This window comes from Primulina eburnea, chromosome 2 (genome assembly GCF_022965805.1).
Source record: "Primulina eburnea isolate SZY01 chromosome 2, ASM2296580v1, whole genome shotgun sequence".
Classification (NCBI taxonomy): Eukaryota; Viridiplantae; Streptophyta; class Magnoliopsida; order Lamiales; family Gesneriaceae; genus Primulina; species Primulina eburnea.
The window spans coordinates 6,944,418-6,963,850 of record NC_133102.1 but is presented as its reverse complement, the minus strand read 5'-3'; the positions used below and the strand labels follow the sequence as shown (position 1 = coordinate 6,963,850).

Genomic DNA, 19,433 nt, shown 5'->3' with positions numbered 1-19,433 from the left:
TCATCAAAAATTTTCTCCATTTCTTTCATACAAGGTTGTAATATTTTCTTTCAAGTTTTATGTGTGTTAAGAGTTCAGCTAAGATAAGTAGCTAAAACAAGTTTCTCCTCCTCTACAGGAGGTTACTATGTAATAAATAAATGTTTGTGTTTGAATAAAAGAGATCTTTGCTCTTAGCCCCTATCATGTATTATTTTCAAAAATTTGATCTTTTGCTGTACGCTCTAAGGTAGGAAACGAATTAGAGCTGTGCTAAGTATTGCTGAAGGAATCTGCTTAGTAACCATCGGTTGCGATCGTGTGGTTGGACTGTGAGGAGCAGTTCGTAAAAAACGGTGGATATAACCCGGTGGTACTCTAGTCAAAAAGGTAAAAGATTCAATTTATTTTACGGAAGCATGATGGGCCTTTTACTACAAAAAAGAAATCAATTATTTAAAATAAAGATATAAGGGCAAACTTGGAAATTTGAGGGATATGGGGAGTTGAAACAAAGTTTTAATGGGGTAGGGAGTAAAGAGGAGGTTGAGAATGGAAATAGGGAGTTTTTGACAAAATCCCTTATTTTTAATTTATAAAAGTATTAATTTTTTTTATTATTATTTTGATAATATAGTATGGATTTTATAAATTAAATAATAACTAAATGAAAATTTTAGTTTAACTGTTTAATTAATTTATTATTACCAGTGCCTTAATACACGACTACGCCTTCCGATTCAGCATTTGTTTCCTTTCGATCGACAATTTTTGGAGATGGAGGACGAGAAATTGGCGGCATACTACGATGAACTGACTCGTAAAGGAGGCGGCGCCGCCCGATTCAAGCAAGGACTCGGCTATACCTCTTCCGCAAACGACGACGTTCCATCCAGGGGCTCCGCGCTACCCACTAGCGCCTCATCCTTTCTCAGTGGCTTCGTCAAAGCTTCGAGCCCTTCTAAATCATCTGAACTCGAAAAACAAGCTCAGATTCAATCCATCCAGAACAAGCTCAGTATAAAGCCTACAGAAAAAATCCGAAACCGAGAATTAAGCCGCCGGAGCCCTGTTCGAGACAGAAGTAGAGATAGGCATTCACGCCGGCGAAGTAAGAGCCGCAGCGGTAGCAGAGATAGACATCCAAGGCACCGAAGTAATAGCCGTAGCCCAAGCCGGGACAAACACTCAAGGCGCCGAAGTAGGAGTCGGAGTCGAAGCCGGGATAGGCACTCGAGGCGCAGAAGTAAGAGTCGCAGCCGAGATAGCTATTCAAGGCGTAGGAGCACGAGCCGTGATAGGGTGTCGAGACAAGGGAGTGGAGAAAGGAGCAAGAGGAGTGGATCACATGAAAAGGGTAAAAAGCAGATAGAGGTGCGGAATGGTGGCAGAAAAGAAGGTGGAATTGATTTTGCTAGATTGATTGAAGGTTACGATCGCATGGTGAGTATTGCTGCAGAGAATTTATTGCCATGTTGGTTTCATTTTCATCACATATGTTTTCTGCAAGTATTTTTTTTAGGTTGTGTTGCATGTGACGTGATGTATGTGTACTTTTATTTTATATAAAGGGAATTCTGTCTGTGGATTGTGTGTCATACAACTATACAAGAATGTGATAAGTGTTATATTCTACACCAGTTACTAGATAAAGAAACATGCATCAGATGTTGATGGAGTTGAAGCAATCTAGGTAATTAGCTGTAGGTAATTGCTTTTAAAGGTATAAATCACTTGGACTCTCAAAAAACCAATTGTGGTGATCACTCATGTATTAAACTAACCTTTAAGTTTTGATTTCTGATACATCAAAGTCTAATTATGCTTCATGTAATGAAGAATGGTTGAGGCTATGAACTAGATCTTTTGTTACCTGTAGTGAAGAAAGTTCACATTATGGTTTCCTTTGTGGATAGGATGCCTCATACTAATGTGGGAATAGTTGTTCAGTTTCAGTCTTTCATTTGATGCCACTTTCTGGTGATTGGATGGATGGATCAATGAGATTCTTAGGACCCTGATCAAGGTGCATGTCACTTTTGATTGCAGGTTTGCTCGAGTGTGAATTATGCTCTAATACTTTGCTGAATTCCGAGACCCGGGATATTTGACTAGAACCGGTTGAAACTTCATTTAAGTGTGGATAGTGCACTCAAAGAAGCTGCATCTAGTCGTCATTATTCGCTTTATTGGTTGTGTACAGAATTAAGAAAAATAATTTGAACCTGTAGCCATCGTTAGCATAAGATTAAAACCTTTGTCATTCTCATTTAGACTAGACAAATTTTACATGGTCGATGCATGCAGTGTTGTGACTCTTTTTCTGTCATTTTTTTCCTTAAGTCAATGTAGATCTCACTAAGCAAAGAAGAAATTTGCAGAATATGTATCACAGACGTTTAGATACATTTTCAGAATTTACCTTTAGATGAAAGCACAGTATGTGTTGCAATTAAATTGCTTAAATTTCCTCTATCTTAATTGTCCAGCTATGTTGTAGCCTGGTAACGGTTCTATTTTCATTTGAATAGACTCCATCCGAAAGAGTCAAAGCCAAGATGAAACTTCAACTATTAAAAACTGGTAATGATGTCCTCCTTCCTCAACTTAGCGTTTCTGATGTGCAAATCCATGTTCATTTGTTGCATGATTGCTACAAAAAATTTGCTTCTGGTATTGTTAGTGATAGTTGCCTGTCAATTATGCCAGCATTTATCTTTGTTAGATTTTATTTCAACCAGTCTAAATTTGGTATGGATATCTCCATGTTTCTTCTGAAACCACCTTATCAATGTATCTTATTTGGATTTCATGGTTTTTTTGGGAATATGCCATTTTTTAGCGATAATACTCCGTAGAGGTGAAATGATTGAAGAATCTAATGTTAAAGACATTGATGCAATAAAATCAATATAACCCCCTGAAAAATCTACAGGCTTTCCTGAAGTTGTGATTTGTGCAATTTTCCTACATATAGGGAAAAAAGGTTCAACTTTTGCCTTTGTGTGTGCTTTTAAATTACTGTTCTATCCATTGGGGATGACTGCAGACAACTGTCCAATTTCATACATATCATGTTTTGAGACAATTTAACAAATGTTCAATTGATTTTAACTTCCATAAACGTCTCAGCTGTGGACACTGATTCATAGATTTCCACGCTGTGGTTTATTAGGCACATTTTGCTTTTGGTTGCACCACACCACAGTCAATATTGGTTTGACTTTATTTTCTTGGAATCACTCTCTCTGTTGATTAATTTTGTGAAATTGTGGAGTTCTGAATAATAGTGAATATGCGATATTGGTTTTATGTTTTATTTCGTTATCTGGTTTCTGATAATAAAATAGTACTGCTTGTAGCTGAAAATGATGAAACGATGGGAAAGGGATCAGGATGGGAACGATTTGACTTCAATATGGATGCCCCTCTAGACGACGAGGAAGTTGAAGGTTAAGACTTACCTTTTATTTGATTTTCAGTGGTTTTCTCCACTGGAGAGCCATGTCTCTGTTTTTTATTATTAATTTTGAAATAGTTTTTTTAACGAGTACATAATTCTCAACACAAAGATTAATACCGCCTTCAGATTTATTTCATCACTACTGTATTGTTCCTTATATGCGAACTGTGAACATATTTTAAATTTTCAGAATAGCTTATTTGCTATTTAAAAAGAAAATATTAAACCAAGCACAATCTTAATGAACAACATATTACATCAACTGAAGAAATAATTTATGACTACACAATTTTCCAACTGTTGAGTCGAAATTAACTGAAGCCAGCAAATCACACCTTCACTCTTTATGGGATGATCTTTTTCTGTACTTGTAAATTGGATTTGATTAAATTTAGTTTAGATATTTCTCTGTGTTATGTTGCAATGATTATGCTTTGTAATAGTTGATGTCAGTAATCTTCCCGGAACAACTTTTTTTTCAACTTAACCTTTTTCTGTGTCGTGCCCACCTATTTTCAGCTGGAGAGGATGATGCTGTGTTAGTCAAGCACATAGGACAGAGCTTTCGTTTTTCCGCTGTTGAGGTAACCCACAACCTTGTTTATGCTTATTTGTGTATCTACATATTTTTCTTAAGAAAAAATCTCACTGATTTGTTTTGTTTCATTAGAGGCGCAAAGAGGAAAAAATCAAGGCTGCTCATGATGAAGCTATGTTTGGGGTCTCTTCATTTTCACTACCAGCAGAATCGAACGAAGAAAGTGAAGATCGTCTACAAAAAGAAACTGTTGAAACTAATCCAGTGAGCAACCTTCTCAGTGACCAGGTGCAGGAAATAACACCATTTTGAATTAGATTTTTTTTATTTTGTAGTGCTGCGAGTTTATAAATTTTTGTTGCCGCAGGTTCTTACTATGCAGCAAGGATCTTGGCGTGATCGTGTCCGTAAAACATGAATTATCAAGCGAGACCTGGCTGAGAGATCCGTTTATACGAGTAATTTTCTTCTCTTATTTTGTTTTTTGTTAAAATATAAATTTTTACACTCACAATATGATCTTATCAGCTCTGCCAACTTCTTGGGTCCATCATGATTTGTACTTGTGTAATGACTTAGAATAATGTAATTAGAACAAAGACTAATTTTTCCTCTTATCTAAAACCGGAAGGAAACAAATAGTTATAAACAAGAATGGACTGGAAACAAATAGTTCTTTGGACTCCCCAATCCAGTCCATTTCACTCCCGCTTGACTTAAATATTACGTCCTCCCATGAGTGTACGTGTGTGTATTATTATTATATGTAAACAATACATATGCAAACTTGTTCACGAATGAAGCAAGAAGCCAAACGTGGCAAGAAGCAAGCATAACCCTGTCAATGAGGATGCAATGAATGCCGTTCATGGAGCCAATCTCTCTATTTTCCATAATTTCTTTCCATCAATATCCTGTGGAGAGTAGCGCAACCTGTCAATGTTGTAATACAAGATTACATTAGTTGAAAGAGGCTATGAGCCAGCCGAACCATGTTGCTTGCAAATGGCTCACGATTGGCCCAGTCAAAATCTCAGCTCGAGATTGAGGAAATTAGCTCAAATGGAAGGCTGACTGCTGAAATATTAAAGGATGAATGCCATGGAGCTATAAAATCTCGACGAGCCTGAGTTCACCACAAGCGATTAATGTAGAATTAGTATTTGCTAGTATTTGCTATATTAGAGGATGAATGGAGCTTCTCGACGAGCCTGAATTGTTCTCCACAAGCGATTTATGTAGCATTAGTATTTGCAATATCTACACACATCGATAGTTCGACAATATCTTACCTATCATGCAAGTTCGATGGCTGCCCTTGCCAAAACTCGAAAAGCTCCGGTTTGAGTCTGTATCCTCCCCAATATTTGGGTCTTGGAATCAGGCTTCTGGATACCATTTTCAGATGCTGAAGTTAGTTAAGACTCAACTAGTGAAATAAGGATGGTTTGCTTTGTAGGTGATACCAAGTCAAATGTTACTGTAGTATACAATCTGCTGAAATGGTGCATCCGGAGTAGATGCATAATTAGCATTTAGTGGTTCAGAAAAAAATAACAAACCCGTCGGAGAATTGAGCTTTGAGTTCTTCTTGTTGCTGGTGGAGAATCTCCCGTCCAGAGATCACAGTGCTCTGAAGAAAAACAAGAGACAGAACTTGGTTAAATATTCAGAAAATGGAGAAATTAACAAGATATAAGAGATCAAATTCTGAGATAGAAATTGGGAGAAAGAGAACCTGCTTGCTAACTATTGCTCCGATCTGGCTCCCTCTGGGACGGCTTTGGAAGTATTGCTCAGATTCTTCATCTGCAACTTTTTCCACCGATCCTTCAACTGTTATCTATAGCAACAACACAGAATGAACCTTTGGAATCATTTAAAAGAGACATTATACTATAGAAGCATTTATTCTTGATGATACTATAAACTTTTAAGGGAATCCTACTGATTTTGGAAGCACAAGCTACCAAGTGTTATGGTTCCTTGTGATAGATCGAGTAATCGATCTATTGAGGGTAAGGTCGTTTAGATCAGTTGGGATTCCTTGCTTTCTAATTTTCCTGCCCTCCCTACCTATTTTGTTGTCATATTCTTGAGGCTCGTTCCAAGGGAATCTTATTATCTCAAGAAATATATTTGAGGGAAATTCAAGCTGGTCTTTTATTCATGAAGCTCCAAATTTAAATACAAGAAATGTTCTTATCCCTACCAAGCAACAAAAATTGAAAAGATTTCCTACAATCCAAAGGGGGTAATCATTTATTTCTATGACAGAAATGCTGAGAATAAAATCGAAATCTGTTAGAAGTATGGTGGCTAGAACCCCTTCTTTTCCTTGAACTTCCAATTGGTAAATCTTTTGTAGACAATCTGCTCCTTTATTGCTGGGCTGATTATGGGTTGGATTACATGTACCCCAAGTGATTGTCGTCAAGCTCTAGTTCAGGCTGCAACTTAGTTTTGGAGGTTCAGCATGTAGAAAGGATGTTTTAGGGATGCTGGAGACTATAGATTAATCACCACTTTATTAGTACCTCGAGCTTCATGTTTTACACTTTATATTTTTTAATTGTGATAGGGAAATCCAAGATATTCCCTTGGATAAAGAAAGTTGAGAAAAAAGTACTGATGAATTTACTTCAACACCACCTGATATATATGATAATATATGAGATACCTGACGGAACAAAGCACCCCAATAAAACACGAGAGCTCCACGAGGATTTTCTGATATCTCACGAGCCTTTGGACTTTCATAATTTGTATACCTGATCAGAAGACAAGGGGTAGACATTTCACGAAAGGTAAAAAAGGAAACAAAGCTTACCAAAGGTATCATAAATGTGATAAAGCTGAACTCACCAGACAAAACCATTTTTGTCGAATCCCTTCAGCAACATCATTCTCACCGAGCTACGGCAAACCAACAAGATTTATGTGACTGGTTATTGAAAAAGAAAAGTAAAAGCTAATGTGTAAAAGAAACATTTTTGCAAGAACCAAACAAAATCACCAGACAACAAGATTCCTAGCAATCATCAAATTGTTGGCTAAGGTCAGATCATCATATCAAGTAGAGCATGTGCTAAGATTTGATTTAGCGAGGAGATTGTGGAAACCGACTCTTTAAGCTCCAACAGACTGCAAGATTTAATTTCTACACTTGTATTCTTTCCCAGCATACCAGTAATTTGCCCACATGAGTTTACAGATCTATTATGAAAAAACACAGTAATCACCTCCGCCATCATCTTCACCTTAGTCTAAAACTATTTGGAACTGCTGCATGGATCTTGGTCTCCTTCAAATTACAGCCAAATATTATCTTCAAATGATATAAATATAACTTATTCTGCCCAGTTATTGTTTACTATCTTCTCCTTTTCTACAAGTCTACCTAAAATTTTAATTGTTGCCATCCAAAAATTTTCTGTAACACTTATTTTTAATTCGATCTATTCTCGTGAAATCATTTATCCACCAAAACACTTGGATCTTGGCTACATTTCCTAGCAAAAGTTCAAAACATATTGCACTGTAAGCCAATACTAAACCACGGAACTACATTTCATTTCAACTCAACAATGAATAAAAATCTTCAATAATCCAGAGGCTAAAAAAAGAAGAAGAAAAAAACAACAAAAAGCCCAAGAAACACACAAATGTAAAACTATAGAAACCGAAGTACATTTCTATCCAAACATTCCTACAAATTCATAGATAATATTCATGTGTTTAGTTAGCAAGCATATCACTGGCGATCGACAAAATAAGCACCGCAAAAAACTTACGGTTTCCCTTCTTTTCCAGCGGTGGACAGTGCCATAGCATTTGGTTCCTTCACACCTGATGCAATCGCATCATCGAACCATTTTTGGAACTAGAGAAATAGAAAATGCTTCAGCTGATAAAGAAGAAAATTTTGCATACTACAGTAGTAAGTCATCATCTCAAACTACAGGCAATTTAGCCAAGTTAACTCAGGTTGACATGAAGTAATACCTGAGTGAAGGGATCCACCTCAGCTCGGTCCTCAGAAAACTCTGGAGCGATATAATTCTCTCTAAGAGCTGATATGTCGATCTGTGGAGGCTTTCCAATTCGGATACACATAGAAGTCCCAGGATATGTTGGCAGTTGAAGCTTGAAATTTTCTGCAATGGATGGGGGAACAAATCTGCCACCTAGAAAGTGGTGTCGACCAGAAAATTTTTTGGCACACGTCTTAGGAGCAGTCAGTGAAACCTATACACAGTGGTAGCAGCATTTTCATTTCCTCATCAATATCAATATGAAAAGTAAAGGGTGAGGTGAACACTAATTTTTTAACAGTAGATATATACCAGCATGTCTGGTTTGATGCCTTTGCCACTAAGATCACCTTCTTCAACATGCCATCCAGATGGAATATCTACAGATACTATGGCAGGCAATTTCTCTTTTTGATTGAGATTTCTTAATGCCACCAACCTTTGTATCAGATTATCAAAAGGAGGCCTTGGGCTACCTGGATGAGTTGAGTAAAATATTGTAGACATAAAATTGGATAAAACTAATGCTACTACAAAATAGCAGATGACAGAAATCAGATGAAAGCTGCTCGTATCTTGAACTCACTGGCATTAATGGAACTTGAAGTGTACACGGACAAATAACATTTTTAAAGCATAGCAACAAATATATGAATCTGCGGCTCTTTTGATTTGATAGTTTGATATAAACTAGAATCAAATTTCAAGGCAAACACCAATTCTGATGAAGTATATTTATGGCCGATATGAACAAAAAGCAACCTAACAAATAGGCATACACATTTTTCTAGAAGAGTTAAGCAGGTCTTTGACATAATTCTCAGAGGTAGCGAGCCATCAGGATGTTTATGCTTAATCTTATAAATGTCACTCTCTCCATCTGTAATGCAGTAATAACTTGGCACTGTTGATAAATGCAAGGAAAAGTACTATTTGGTCCAGTTCTGACGTTGCTACTGGAAGAAGGAGAAGCCAGAGACGGTTAGGTTGGTAGCAATTCTTTCCACTTGTCCATAATTGTGAAACCCTTTCTTAGAAATTATACATTCATGTAGAGAAGTAGGAAAACGTGCAACGCAATGCCGGAAGGAATGTAAGGTTGTTGCATTTCTTTTTTCAGAAATATTGTATAATACCTCGAAGGAATTTAGACCTCTTATTGCGTCCAGAATAATTTCATATGTTTTCCAAGACATTTGAGAGTTGGATCTCTATAGATACCTAAGATGCGAGAACTTCAGGACAACTGATTTGTTTTCAAAAGTATTATGTTAAGAAAATCTAGTCCAACTACTTTATTTGCATGGTAAAAATGACGTGTTAAACATAAACCATTTTTCTTATGCATAACAAATGTTTTCTCCTTTATGATATAATTTTCCTGCAACTAATGTAATCGATTATGTTGCCTAACAGAAGCTTTGTACTATGTCAGCCTAGAGTTTAGGTCTAAATTCCTAACCACCGAATTAGATGATTGAGTTTTACGCCCACCAAATGGGAGACAAATAAGGAACTCTCAAAGTACACATGTATTGGCTAGAGAAACCTTGCTTTCATTTTTCAATCCAAGTAATTGATCCAGACCGAAAATACCAACCAAATAAAGTTATTAAAGAACTAAATCATTCTCTCCCTTCCTTATAACACACATCGCTCCTTCCAAGCAAATTACTTAAACAAGACATAAAATGCAAGAAAAGCAGAGTGGCTAAGGATTTGGCTAAAAACATGTCACAGGAATGATCAGTAAATTAACTTTCAGAATAACTCCATAAGAAAGTAACCATGACCGAATGAATTATTTCAAGGAGTTTAATACCACGGCATCCTGCTGCAGAAAACCGACAAAGATTTATGTATTTTTGAGAATGAACGATGTTCTTAGGAAGATTCAAATATATGTATTTGGAATGTTAGAATGATGGTAGGATGTTTTGTACAATTTTTCACCTGGGTATGCCAGTGTACTTGTATGAACACTAGACTGTGAATAAAATGTATTTACTTACCCAAAAAGAAAAAATCTGCTAAAGAACGCACACAGGTATTTCCATGCATAAGTTTACAGAAATAATAAATCTAAAGAAAGTACAAGTACCATGAAATGAGGATCCAAATATTGCATCCACTACAATATCATAGCTTTCCGACAAATCCAATGGCAGATCTTCCACTGACAGGAACGGAATGGATAATGACTCTAACTACAAAAACTCATGCATGAGCGAGGCTTATAATTCAAACATGAATCCTAGTAAACTCGATATATATCTATTACCTGTGTTACCAGTCCATTATAAAGAGCCTTAGCAGTACGTATTGGATAACAGACTACTGGTTTGTATCCAAAATGAAGCATATGACGAGCTGCGATAAGACCCTCACCTCCGTTATTCCCCGGGCCACATATAGCAAGAACACGCTTAAATTCAGATGGTTTATAGACCTACAGAACAGTGACATTCTTTAAATCTCGATGTTCCATGAAACTCAAAATTTGAGATAATTTCATGCAGAAACAGATAAGAATCTCTGACACGGGAAAAACATGTGAAAGTCTACAAGATATCAACTTCGCAAACGGATTTTAGCTCATTTGACTCTTCAATTGCTTTTTAAGCCTATACCGTCACAAAGAAACTAATTATAATACAAAATACAGCCAAAAAATTTACCTCAGCAATTGAAGTAGCCAAACTCAGACCAGCCAATTCCTACATTCAAAACATTCCAAAATTCAACCCAACACCCAACGACAATACACACAAAACCACAGCTAATAACTTAAACTTAACAAAAAGAAAAAATGACCATTAACTGATCAACTCTGAACCCAAATGGACCCATGAGAAGTTCATCGATTTCCATAGCTTCCCGCTGGCTTAGATACGATGGGTCCCGCACAAATTCGGCCGACGACATTGCTCTCACTCCAGTAACAAAACCAGAACAGGATTCACGGGAACCACTCCTCGAGCATGAACCCACTAATCCTTTAATCTACAATCACCAGACAAGATTGAAATCAGTGTAAATATTCTAACTTGAAGAGTAAAACTCATCAAGCGCAGGTTGGTCTATTACATGGGAAAGAGCAGGCCCGAGGATTTGATCATTGCTACGAGCAGAAACATGAAGATTCAGTGCAGCAATAGGCATCGGAAGAGGAGAAAATTTGGTGAGAAGACATTGCATGGACTTGCCGTTTACTTTACGCAGCAACATTTTTTCTCTCTTGGAGAGGAACAAGGTGTGGACAGTGGAATGGATATTCATATATGTTGGCCATTCATTAGCAATCGCACGTACAAGTTTTTTTTTTTTTTTAATTAATATTTGACCATGGAAAAAAAGAAAACTTGATTTTGTGTTTAATCTTCTGTTAGAGAAAAAAATGTTTTTGTGATCCACACAAAAAAATTTCTCTATTCATGCAATTACATTTCTTTTTCAAATTTATTACAAAATATTGTTATTAATATATGATATTTGAGTAACAAATATTTTAGATCCGAGTATAAAATTAGAACAGTTATATTAAATATTAATATCAATATTTGTTACACTTGTTTTAGATCTGCCATACAGATAAAATTTTGAGCATTTGGCACGACTATATTAATATCAAATCTTGATACACTTGTATTATTACTCAAATATCATATATTAATATAGTATAAAAGAGTTAGATATTCAAATATTATATATTAGTACCATATTTTCAATGTTTTGTATCAATTTTCATTCGAGAAAGGATATGTGTCATTAATATCAATATTTTTATATATACTTGGGTAATAAAAAATCATATGTTCGTATCAGCTCTGAAAAATATCTGGTAATAAAATATCATATATTATTATTATGTTTTCGATGTTTTGTATCAATTTTATAATTATAAAAAAAAGGATATATGAACCGAAAGAATACATAAACATTATTTAGTGGATCAAAGATTTGCAAACACGATTTTTTTGGGATGGAGATTGATTTTAAAGCCAATTTCCTATTCTCTTGAAATTGTTGACAATCATTCAAATTAGCGCTCTGAGACGCATCGCACGCTTTTGTAATCGTGGTTTTGTTTGTTTGTTTTCGTTTTTTTTATCATTGCTTGTAATTAAGTTGTAAAACAAGGATAATTTGTATGTTAAATAAAATAGATGTATTAAGGTAATTATAGAAACGGACAAGGAATATATATTAAAAAAAATTATTACCGCAAACCAATGTTGTCAAATTTCTTTTACGTAATTTTTTTTTCCTACGCTGTTCATAAATGTTATTTTTTATTATACGAACTAATTGCTTTCATTTAATTATATTTTAAATATTCTGAATGTTTTTATTAACTTAGATTTAGAAAAGAGGATGAATAAAGACAAAGGTTTCCTTGCTAATACTCCAGGAATCTGTTGCTGAATCATCTAAAAAGTTCCAAAGTCTTTTTGGGAAAAAAGATTTTCACAAAAAAAGAGCAATTAACCAAACAAAAATAAGAAGGGATTTTATTCAGAATGTTCTGCACGAGTTTTTATTAAAACTTAAAGTCCAGAACAGTAATACAAATCAGTTAATTCTCATAGCTTAGAAGGAGATTGATACCAACCCCAAGGATCACTAGAAACATACTGTGTCACCTGCTTGATATTCAAGTAGATTTCCAGTCCCCTGCGAAAACAATAAACTAAAGTTAATGATACACACACACACACAAAAGAGGTAACACACATAAAAAGGCTTAGAATTACCATTCCCCGAGTTCACGCCCAAAACCACTACGCTTTCTGCCTCCCCATGGAGCTTGAGCAAAGCATGGCTGTGAGCAGTTGACCCAGACAATTCCCGCTTGAAACGCCTTCAAGAAAATAAAGACATTATTGCATCTCCATTTGTATACGGATCAAACTTGTTTAGTTGAAACTTTCTAGAATAGTTTATGTAGCATCAAGAGAAAATGTTTTGATACATAAAGTTTTTAAGTGTGGATGCTACAAGTAGATTGTGGATGCTACAAGTAGATCGTTTTTCTTTTGTGTAGCTAAATATTAAATGCAAAAGATTATTACCTCGGTCAACCGCTCGCACCTTTCAGAATCTTGTGATAATACAGCAGAACCCAGACCGTATCTGTAAAAGATAGTTTAGAAATCGTATCATAACCAAAGGCTACAGGATATATAAGAATCTATTCACAATAACCCACTTGGTGTCGTTTGCTAGTTCGATGGCCTCCTCTTCAGTTGAGAAAGTTTTAACACAGAGAACTGGTCCAAATACTTCTTCTCTCCAGATTTGCATAGAGGTCTTTACATCAGTAACTATAGTAGGTTCAACAAAGTAGCCCTTCTTGGAATGCTGCAAGTCGATAAAAAAAACTTAGGTAAATATCACCATAAGCAGATTTAGAAGTGGTCACAGGCAGTGATTTGGAGAATTTACCTGAGGTCGTGTGCCACCAGTCAAGATAGTAGCACCTTCCTCTTTAGCCGTTGAGATGAACTTCATCACCTTCTCATACTGCAGCACACAACATAAAATTAATGAATAATACCATCTCTTTATTCTAGACAGAAGTTTCGATTTGTTCAACTATGCATATAAGAGGATGAGTAATTGATAAAAAAAACTGTGAGCGTATTCCAGGAACTTTTTCCAGGACACATCAACAAAGAAACTGAATGTTGGTTTCCATTTCTAAAGTTCTTACGAACAAAGTTGTTTCAAGCAGAAGGAGCCCAACCACATTTAATAACATATTTTCAAGGAACACCAAAAGTGATTCTTAAATTCTTTATTTAGTTTCAACGACACCAAAAGGAAACAATCTTTCTTACCTGTCCACTGCTAACAACGGGGCCAAGCCTGCAACCTTCCTCCAAGGGGTCTGAAATCTTAATGTTTTCACACCATTTTACAAGCTTGTCTAAGAACGGCACTGCAATACTTTCCTGAAAAAACTTCTAATGTCATTGGACAATTTGTGGAACACATCAAGCATTCAAGACCGGATTTTCATCAAGGGCTAGAAGACAGACTTCCAGGTGTGCGTCAGAATAGAAACTGTTCATCAGTTATTATTAATCCGCAAGAGATACGTAAAGGTGCTAAGCTGCCTGTTTGTTATCCATGCATAGTTTCCACTCCAGAAAGTGATTTTCAACTTCTTATATTCGGTCAATTGAAACAAGCAGATGAAGAACATTTTTTTCACCCTAAAACAGACTGAGTGAACATATAATCCTACTTTTTACACGTGCTTTTGATCAAATTCATTTGTTCAAGGCTAGGTGGAGAAGAGTCGATCATTTGGTTAGCTAGTCATCTTTGATCAGCCTTGTTTCCACAACTTGTATCTTATACATGTCCATTAAGTGTTTCATCGCAGTAAACTCATTCCATGTTGTTATGCTGGTTCAAAGAAGTGTAAATCGTGACAGAAAAGTGCCTTGATGATGACGATCAAGTGAAAGAATGTAATATAATGTGCGTATAACGGTAGAAAACAAATATTCCCCAGAGAGAATCTCTGTAATTTTCCCTGGCAACAGCCAGTGTGCAACAGTAAAAAAATATGCTGAATGAATTAAGTCTCTTCTCCCCCACTCCATTTTATTCCCTGTGCCCCATGTGTTTTCCTAATTGGGCCCTAGGCCTCCTAGTGCATACAGATCTGATTTTGGGATTTGATTTATCATCTAGGCCCGTAACACATGTGCATAAAATTGTTCACATGGCATTGCAAATTAAGAAACTGTTGACCGTTAAAGGGGAGAGATTGTGAAGATTACTTTTGTGCTCTCTTCAGATTCTATAATTTTTTTTTTTGCTAGGAAACATTATATATTATTATTGATTTAAAGAAAGTGTTACATCTGCGACGGATGAGAAATCTGCGACATTAACGTAATCTTCAGATTCTATAATAAATATTTAAAGAGAATTTCATCTCTCTCATGTGATTAACAATGAGCCCTTTTAAATTCTATAACTTATGTTAAATCTTTACCATAATAAAAGAACCCTACTTGTTCTTATCTGTGTGACACCAAAATATTGAGTGCCAAAATATCCTACGGGTGCACTTGGAGAGATGAATTTGAAATTCATGGATTTCGATTATAGTTTTATACTTTTATTGTTTACAACGAAACAATAGATCAAATCTTAACTACACACCTTACTTGTTTACACATTAATAATACAAATTAGAATGAGTTTCAAATTACACCATAACTGAGTGAATTTGAAATACATCCAAATCAACATGAAATATTTTATAAAGATGTAAATGATGAGTTCAAAGTTCATAGTCTTACTTCTTTAAAAAAAAAAAAATACATTTGAAATTCATTGATCCAAACGCAACCTAAAAAATTCACAAAATACAATTCTTTACACTAATATTTTCTATACATGCTGTGTGCACTAGACACTAATAAGTATAACGAGAGAGGAAGCTCATCACACACTCACAGAAGCTTTTTTCCATGCACCATTTTATACTTACATGCACTATGAGTCGAGAAGTAGCACTGCATATCTGGCCATTTGTCCAAAAGCAACCGAAGAGAGTCCACTCAGCAGCTGTTTGAACAGTACACAGTGTTAGCAGATTTCACACACGAACTCTGAAATCACAAATTCTGCTGGAAAAGTGTCGTTGCAACCCAATCAATCTGGCTTTCATAGGTAAATGAAACCCTTTTTTAACCACAGGCCAATGGAATCAGAATGTAAATACTGGACATTTTCTTCAAAATATGTGAATTGTAGAGAAAACTATCGCTTTAGTTTGAAATTCTTGAACCTTTATCAAGATCAACATCTTCAAACACAACAATTGGACTTTTTCCACCAAGCTCAAGTGTTACTGGCTGGAAGAAGAGACAAAAAAATTCAGACGAAGTTCAGAGTACAATGATTGCACAGTAAACAAAAAGTAACTGCACTGCACTACTAAAACATACTTTTACAAGTTGGGCAGCAGCAGTCATAATTTTGCTCCCCGTAGCACTACTCCCAGTGAATGCTATCTGTTGATCAAATATGAAATCGTTGACACTGTCAAATAACAAATGGACCAAAATAAAAAGCAAGCATAGACTGCCAGACAACATTACCTTATCAACATGCGGATGAGAAGCCAAAGGGGCACCAGCTTCTGGCCCCAATCCAGTCAAAATGTTGAGGACACCTGGCGGAAGACCCACCTCTCTACACACTTCTCCCAACTCCAAACAAGTACTGCAGTTGAAATAATCGTGGTCAAACTATACACCTATACAAGGCACCAAAATGCAGATTCCAAACAATGAATCTAAATATATACTCACATAGATGCTAATTCAGATGGTTTAAGTATAGCAGTACATCCAGCTGCCAGGGCAGGGGCAACTTTCCATGTTGCCATCAAGAGAGGGTAGTTCCTATGAAATTATAAAGAAATAAATTTACAACAATCAAAACTGCCGAACAAGGTAGTTTAGAAAAAAAACCTGTAAAAATCATCTTCCACGTCAACACGACTAAGAAGCATAATCAGGAAAAAGATATCTCGGAAATCAATCTTCCAGTGGTACTAAGAGAGTTATCCTAGCAAACCAGATTCAGAAATAAAATTCAGCCAGCCAAAGAGTACACACTCACCATGGTGTAATCAAGCCAACCACGCCAATTGGTTCTTTCAAAACATGGCACTTAAATGTTTCCATTGGAACAGAAACATGAGTTTTTTTCTTTGAATCCATTGCTTCAGCAATATCGGCATAGTATTCAAAACATCCAGCAACATCATCCTGGAGAAGAGAGATAATAAAAATGATATAAATCCTTACGCACAGAATCAGATGTTACGTTCAAAGGCATTAAATACATACCATATCCCAGGCGGCTTCATCCAATGGTTTCCCACAATCAATTGCTTCAAGTTTGGCTAGTTCTGACTTCCTTTCTGTAATCTATACATGTTACGGGAATGGATAAGAATTTGGAAATTTAAAGCCCGAAAGCTGGATTCAAGACCCCACTATTAGTGAATAAGAACATCTCACTAATGATTATCCGTCAGAAACAAATACCAAAGGAAGGCCAAATCTAATACCACGATTAAAAAGCAAGAAAGAAAAAGAAACAGAATTGAAAAACATTTCAAGATTTTCTTGCTCCATTGGAGATCAAAACTAAAAACAAGTGAAAATAGCAGAAAGCAAATTTTTTCATGATCTTTAAAATTTAAAATATGATATATTTTTTTAAGAAGATGAAAATCACAAATGTAGTAAAATGGGAAGATCACAATTCATACGAGTCACCACACACAAATTTTCAGAAAGTAGAATTGGAAGACACATTGTTAAAGTACACTGATCTAACATCACATAAAACAATAGTCACATAAGTCCATGTATTTGATATCATATTGTTGACCAACTTTCCCATGTATTTTCAGCTATTCAAACAATCAAGCTGATTCTTTTTCTTTCAGTTTACTGAAATTTCCTTGTTTTCTACAATATGAAATCTCAGTCTCTTGAATTTGCTAATCCCAAAGGCTAATAGCCACAATCCTAAACTGCTAAGGGCAAAGAAGCAGGTAACATTACAATCATTTAGAAAACTCGGGATACAATACACTGAAGGCTAAGCAACAAAATGATGCGAATGAAATATCAATTCAATAATATGCACTTGGAATCAGAAGCTCGATATTTTGATCATCTTTCCCTTCAGATTTTAACAGAATCCCAGATCGCGAGACACCCCACATACCTTCGCAGCAATGGCTCGCAAATACTTTGCACGATGGGCCCCAGTTGCTGATGCCCAATCTTTGCCTCCGTTTCGTAAGTATGCTTTGCGAGCAGCCTCCACTGCAATATTTACATCTTCTGCAGTAGCTGCAGGAATAAAGCCTGAAACACATAAAAAATCATGAGCCCCATAAACCTTGCGCCATACTTGTTCATCAATTTTAAATTAAGAACTCGCTACCCAAAAATCTGGTTCGGTTTCAAATTTAACTTGCGCAATTCATTTTCACCCACTTTCGAAATAAAGAAAGTTCACCATTCGCCGATAAACAAACGAAAGTAATATCTGCACACAAACAGCCACAAAATAAAAAGAAAAAAGAAACCACAACACCGCAACCCACAAGAAAAGTTCAAGGGATGCACCGATGGTTTCTTCAGTGGCGGGATTGATGATCGGTAAGCGACTCTTCTTGACGGGCTCCCTCCATTGGCCGTCGATGAAAAGTTGCCGACTGGGTATCGGGGTCGCCATTATCGGTGTGGTGTCTTACTGCACTGGACGGGTATCTTTGAAAGTTGATTGAATACAATCATTTTAATATTTTTTTATGTCATCAAACTAAATAAGGTAAATGCTAGCGTACATTTAATTTTAGATTATGCTTATAAATTAACTGCAAATTTGAGGAAAAAAAAATGTATCCGTCAATATTTGAATTAAAAATTTAATATCTAACAATAATTTTTGAAACATTAGTACCGACAATTATATACTTTTAGTTTTAATTCCTACGAACCCAAAATATATATTTTTGTCTTTTTTTAAAATATATTATTTTATCCACAAAATTTACCAGTATTTTTTCCATCTAAAATATAATTTTAAAAAAATATTATTTCTCAATTATCATATAATAAGAGTAAACATTTATTTTGACATACAAAGTAGCTGTTATGGGATTTTATATACTTGATTTTGCTACTTGAATACTCCAAATATATAAGAAAATATTATATTTTCGAGCAATAACCATAAATTCAGTCATTGTTGATGTTCTCATGAAAAATATCTTAATATGACTTATTCATGTCATCTTATTTAAAAAAATATAGATCATCACTCGTCATGATCATAAAATTAAGTATTTTTTTACCTACAAAGTACCAATTTTAAAGTTTCATATTCTTAATTAGCTATTTGAATATTCCAAATGTGTAAGAAATCCTGGATCTTTGAGATATCACCATAAATTCAATAATTATTGGTCTTTTTTAATTGAAAATGTGTTAAGATGACTTATTCATGCCGTCTAATTTTCGAAAAAACACAGTTTCTCACTCATCACGGAATTAGAAAAAATACTTATTTTGACCGATAAATTACCTATTTCGAGATTTCAAATATTTGATTTGGCTATTTGAATACTTCAAATATGTAAGAAAATACTTGAGTTTCAAGAATATTAAGTGACTTTTGATTGTGTCATTTGTGGAGTTAAATTGTGATACCTAAATTGATGCAAAGAGTATATAATTAGAATCTACAAATACATTATTTTATCCCCTAAATACCCTCATATCCAATTGTTTGTGGATGCCAAAATATAAATTGAAGTTAATATTGAATGACATTAATGATAACATTCGTGAAATAAAAATGT

At 35.3% G+C, this 19,433-nt stretch overlaps 3 protein-coding genes across 4 annotated transcripts; 1 reads left to right on the top strand and 2 right to left on the bottom strand.

Moving 5' to 3' along the window:
• The first annotated feature begins 687 nt into the window (after window positions 1–687).
• On the top strand, window positions 688–9,672 carry LOC140822846 (uncharacterized). Of its 2 annotated transcripts, XM_073183761.1 has the most exons (7): window positions 688–1,422; window positions 2,511–2,562; window positions 3,342–3,431; window positions 3,962–4,026; window positions 4,113–4,268; window positions 4,348–4,438; window positions 8,906–9,672. In XM_073183761.1, the coding sequence occupies exons 1-6, from the start codon at window positions 757–759 to the stop codon at window positions 4,396–4,398; spliced, it is 1,080 nt and encodes a 359-aa protein (XP_073039862.1). In that variant the 5' UTR covers window positions 688–756; the 3' UTR covers window positions 4,399–4,438; window positions 8,906–9,672. The 2 variants fall into 2 exon arrangements, with proteins under 2 accessions (XP_073039862.1, XP_073039861.1); XM_073183760.1 differs by lacking the exon at window positions 8,906–9,672 and having other exon boundaries at window positions 4,348–4,597.
• Window positions 4,534–11,313, bottom strand: LOC140822844 (pyridoxine/pyridoxamine 5'-phosphate oxidase 1, chloroplastic-like). The gene is made up of 14 exons (XM_073183759.1): window positions 11,102–11,313; window positions 10,829–11,017; window positions 10,693–10,731; window positions 10,296–10,463; window positions 10,116–10,221; window positions 8,327–8,490; window positions 7,986–8,228; window positions 7,775–7,863; window positions 6,846–6,896; window positions 6,661–6,751; window positions 5,719–5,823; window positions 5,543–5,613; window positions 5,273–5,368; window positions 4,534–4,913 (listed from the first exon to the last, which is right to left on the bottom strand). Exons 1-14 carry the CDS (start codon window positions 11,291–11,293, stop codon window positions 4,847–4,849), a joined length of 1,671 nt encoding a protein of 556 aa, XP_073039860.1. The 5' UTR covers window positions 11,294–11,313; the 3' UTR covers window positions 4,534–4,846.
• Window positions 11,314–12,548: 1,235 nt separating this feature from the next.
• Window positions 12,549–18,386, bottom strand: LOC140822843 (aminoaldehyde dehydrogenase 2, peroxisomal-like). The gene is made up of 15 exons (XM_073183758.1): window positions 18,196–18,386; window positions 17,789–17,931; window positions 16,897–16,977; window positions 16,667–16,815; window positions 16,354–16,446; window positions 16,141–16,264; window positions 15,988–16,053; window positions 15,828–15,894; window positions 15,528–15,604; window positions 13,855–13,968; window positions 13,460–13,537; window positions 13,224–13,375; window positions 13,087–13,147; window positions 12,769–12,875; window positions 12,549–12,688 (listed from the first exon to the last, which is right to left on the bottom strand). The coding sequence occupies exons 1-15, from the start codon at window positions 18,302–18,304 to the stop codon at window positions 12,598–12,600; spliced, it is 1,512 nt and encodes a 503-aa protein (XP_073039859.1). The 5' UTR covers window positions 18,305–18,386; the 3' UTR covers window positions 12,549–12,597.
• Window positions 18,387–19,433: the final 1,047 nt, after the last annotated feature.